Below are 4,425 nucleotides of genomic sequence, written 5' to 3' on the forward strand. Positions count from 1 at the left end.
GTGTGTGTGTGTGTGTGTGTGTATGTGTGTGTGTGTGTGTGTGTGGTGTGTGTGTGTGTGTAGCCTCCAAATACACCGAAACGACCGGCAGCGGGAGAAGAGGATGACGAAGATGATTGGGAGAACCCGAAGAAACCAAAAAGAGTAATAAAAACTCCATACCATGCACGTCAACGGCAGCCCAAAGAAGTTGAAGTAATATCATCCAGGGATAATGAACCTCCCACACCTATCAGGACTACCATACCCTCATCAACTCACGATGTGATAGAACCGCAACTGACAGAGAAGGAGAAACAAGATATATTAAAATATGTAGAAACTGAGGCTCCCGAAGTCGAAGCACTGGATGAGGCAACACTGAAACGTATGATTCTTTTATTTGAGAAGAGAGGTCTTAGAAATCAGGAAATGAGAGTTAAATTCCCGGATCAACCAGAGAAGTATGTACATATAGTATATACATAAGTTATTGCCTTGAAACACATATAGATCTTAATATATAATTATTTCTCTTTGGACTTCTACAGATTTATGGAATCTGAGGTGGAATTGCATGAAACTCTGCAAGAGCTGCATATTGTAGCAACTAATCCAGATCTGTATCAATTGATGGTAGAATTAGGCGCTGTGCCTTCTTTACTTGAATTATTATCTCATGAAAATACCGATATAGCAGTTGGTGTGGTGGATCTTCTGCAAGAATTGACTGATGTAGATATATTACATGAGAGTCAAGAAGGTGCAGATACACTCATTGATGCTTTATTGGAACAACAAGTTTGCGCTCTTCTAGTACAAAATCTTGAAAGACTTGACGAGGCAGTGAAAGAAGAAAGTGATGGTGTTTTTAATACACTTGGTAATTATTTAAGGGAAAAAATATCATGTTGAAAATTAAAAAAGAATATCTTTGAAATATTTAAAGTATTTTGTAAACTATTTTGAAAGCATAATTAGTATATATGTTGATAAAAAAATTTTATTAATAATAGTAAAAAAATATAGTAAAAACGATGATTTTAACTTCCAGCTATTTTTGAAAATCTTTTGGAGTTTAGACCAGACTTGTGTGCAGATGCAGGAAAGCAAGGTTTAATGCAATGGTTACTACGTCGAATTAAGACAAAAACACCTTTTGATGCAAATAAACTTTATGCTAGTGAACTTTTGTCTATACTTTTGCAGCACACACCAGAGAATAGACTTCTTTTAGGTGACTTAGATGGAATTGACGTTTTATTACAACAATTAGCTGTATGCATTTATATTTTCATAAACTTTTATATATAAAGTTTCCAAATTTAGTCAATTTAAAATTGGATTATTTGCAGTATTATAAGAGACATGATCCACAGACTGCAGAGGAACAAGAGATGATGGAAAATTTATTTAACGTTTTATGTTCAAGTTTAATGGCTATTGTAAATCGCGATAGATTTCTACGTGGTGAAGGTCTTCAACTTATGAATTTAATGTTGAGAGAAAAGAAAATGTCACGGAATGGATCTCTTAAAGTAAATTTATCTATAGCAGGATAAGTTTAATAATTAATCATATCAGTATAGATTATTATTATTATTAATTGTAGGTTTTAGATCATGCTATGAATGGTCCAGATGGAAAAGATAATTGCAGTAAGTTTGTAGATATTCTTGGATTACGAACAATATTTCCTCTGTTTATGAAAACTCCAACAAAAAATAGAAAAAAGATGCTTACTGCAGAAGAGCATGAAGGTATTTACACAAATTATTGAAAACATATATAAGATAGTTTATAATAATATGTATGTAATTTATATTTATTAATATCACTAAAAAAGCAGTTTATAGAATAAACTGAATCGTGAAAATAATAAAAAATTTTGCAGAACATGTAGTTTCCATCATAGCAAGTATGCTGAGAAATTGCAAAGGACAACAGCGTCAAAGACTACTTAGTAAATTTACAGAGAATGATTATGAAAAAGTGGATCGGTTAATGGAATTGCATTTCAAGTATCTTGAGAAAGTAGAGGAAGTAGAAAAGAATGGAAAGGTAGATATGCACAATTAGAAATATACATCTAAAAACAAAAAAGCGAAAATTCATATCCTTTCTTATTTATTTTTATTACAAGGAGGATGAAGATGAAGAAGAATCCTATTTAAGAAGATTAGATGGTGGATTATTTATATTGCAATTAGTAGATTATGTACTTTTAGAAGCTTGCACTGGCTGTCCACCTGCAGTCAAACAGCGAGTAACAAGAATCTTGGCACAGAGAAGAGCATCTCTTAAAACAATTCGACACATTATGAGAGGTAAATTGCGTATAATATCATTTAATTCTATAGATTAAATTATAAATCCATACAAAAAAATACATATTTTTTTATTTAAAAAAACCAGAATATGCTGGTAACTTAGGAGATGTTGGTGATACAGAATGGAAAGAAGCAGAACAGCAACATATCTTACAATTAATTGATAAATTTTGATATGTATTTTGTATGATATGTATATTGATGTCAAAATATATCATTGTAAATCATAATAAGATTTAGTAACTTTATATTGCTATATATAATGTATAATATAATAAAGGACATGTAATCATTACACAAATATGTAGGTATGTCAAAATAGCTATTAATTGAGTCTAGCCAGAAATAATATCTTGTCAAAATCCGAGCGGAATCAACTGTATGCGTGTTTCTATAAATGCGTAAATAAAAATGTATATTTTACTTAAATTATTATTTTTTTTTTTCAAAGTAATAATATAGGAGAATTGTAATACACTTCGACGTTTTTATCCCTATCCTACCCATGATATAACAGATAGAATCAGATATTTGCCACAATTTGACTTTGTTGATTCTGGATAATGCCTAGAACGAGTTATGGAAGAATTTTTTAGTAAATAACTTTTAATCTCTAATAAACGAAACAAAAATTGTAGGATTTGAAGAATAGAATATCAACCTTCTTCTTCTTCTTCTTTCTTTTATGGCTGGTTGGACATTAGTCGCCCATACACCATTGTTTCTTATGGGTTTGTGAAATATAAGCAAAATTCCTCTAAAGAGGAGGGAGTCCAAAAAAAGGTCCAGACAAAGGACATACGCAGAACGTAAAAACACGTCCGAACCCAACACGTTGTCAGTCGGAACTTGCGTTTTATATACATCTTCTTCTTCTTTCTTTTATGGCTGGTTGGGCATTAGTCGCCCATACACCATTGTTTCTTATGGGTTTGTAAAATACACGCAAAATTCCTCTTAAGAGAGGAGGGAGTCCAAAAAAAGGTCCAGACAAAGGACATACGCAGCACGCAAAAACACGTCCGAAACCGACACGTTGTCAGTCGGAACTTCTTAGAATATCAACCTATTCAAAAAATATAGATTATATATATATCAGAGAGAAGACCTACATGAAGCTAGCCGGCAGAAATTATTAAATATAATTATTTTTAACTTTTCTGAGTGTATTACATTTGTAAATCATTTGTGATTGATTGTGAATTTGTTTTTAATGTTTGTGACAAATTAGGTTTTTTGTAATTAACAATTTCAGTTTAGTCATGATGTCAGCCGACACTTTTCAGTGATAAACAGATTTTGTGATAATTGATAACTATAATCGACAGGAAATCATTTGTGATTTACAAATATACCAACGTTACGTTTGTGAATTGATAATTTTTTTAATTACGTGCAAACTAAAGCCTGCGGCATACGGTACGATTTTGCGTACTAGATTGCATACGAGACATTTTGCTAGCAATTATAATGGCTATGCAACTTGAAATATTATGTGCTGCGTGTTCCTGTGCGTGCTAGTTAGAGCAAAATGCTAGCAGCATGCGCGCAGATTGGCAGCAAATTTAATCAGAATTTCATGCCAAAACCATAGTCATTTGTGATCACATTAAGCTCAGGTTTTGTCGACAGAGCCTGCTGACAGGCAATGTGAGCAGATTGGCAGCAGAAATCACGCAGAGCCTGCGCGCAATCTGACGGCAGATTGACAGCAGAAATCGAGCAGTTTCTAGACATTTATATAAAAACATTAAAATGCACAAATTAATTACCCACCACACGGCCAGGTGAGAAGGATTAAGTGAACAATTAGAAAGGATTCCTCTTTAGAAGGGGAAGATAAAACTCAAAAATATGATCCAAAGGACACACGCGTAACGTGTCTGAACACGTTCGTTCCCGCCCACGGGCGGCAACGAACTTTTTTGGCTATTATCTTTATTAAGGGCTAAGGCCGATATTACATTTGTCGTACGACAAACTTTTTAAGCATATTGATTGGCTGCAAAATAGATACTTTCTTGAGTCTCTAGAAATTAGCTAATCAATGCGCTTAAAAAGTTTGTCGTACGACAAATGTAATATCGGCCTCAGACTACGCATTGAAGATTGAGAT

The 4,425-nt window shown here is 33.1% G+C and overlaps 1 protein-coding gene and 1 long non-coding RNA gene across 4 annotated transcripts in view; one reads left to right on the top strand and one right to left on the bottom strand.

The window, feature by feature from the left end:
* Positions 1-2,732, top strand: part of LOC115243075 (beta-catenin-like protein 1) — a 3,373-nt gene extending 641 nt beyond the window's left edge. The window contains exons 2-9 of one of the 2 annotated variants that reach the window (XM_029819753.1): positions 92-443; positions 531-862; positions 1,034-1,257; positions 1,335-1,517; positions 1,592-1,739; positions 1,874-2,040; positions 2,123-2,306; positions 2,395-2,732. In XM_029819753.1, the coding sequence (XP_029675613.1) occupies positions 370-443; positions 531-862; positions 1,034-1,257; positions 1,335-1,517; positions 1,592-1,739; positions 1,874-2,040; positions 2,123-2,306; positions 2,395-2,483 (1,401 nt within the window). In that variant the 5' untranslated portion in view covers positions 92-369 and the 3' untranslated portion in view covers positions 2,484-2,732. Of the gene's footprint in view, positions 1-63; positions 444-530; positions 863-1,033; positions 1,258-1,334; positions 1,518-1,591; positions 1,740-1,873; positions 2,041-2,122; positions 2,307-2,394 lie in introns of both variants that reach the window. The other variant, XM_029819752.1, reaches the window with a different exon arrangement.
* Positions 2,704-4,349, bottom strand: LOC115243076. 2 transcript variants are annotated; one of them, XR_003885156.1, is made up of 3 exons: positions 3,703-4,349; positions 2,971-3,375; positions 2,704-2,876 (listed from the first exon to the last, which is right to left on the bottom strand). It is a non-coding gene; the product is annotated as an uncharacterized LOC115243076 (long non-coding RNA). The 2 variants fall into 2 exon arrangements; XR_003885155.1 differs by having other exon boundaries at positions 2,704-3,375.
* Between the last annotated feature and the right edge of the window lie 76 nt (positions 4,350-4,425).

Source organism: Formica exsecta, unplaced genomic scaffold (genome assembly GCF_003651465.1).
Source record: "Formica exsecta isolate Colony F162 unplaced genomic scaffold, ASM365146v1 scaffold688, whole genome shotgun sequence".
Taxonomy (NCBI): domain Eukaryota; kingdom Metazoa; phylum Arthropoda; class Insecta; order Hymenoptera; family Formicidae; genus Formica; species Formica exsecta.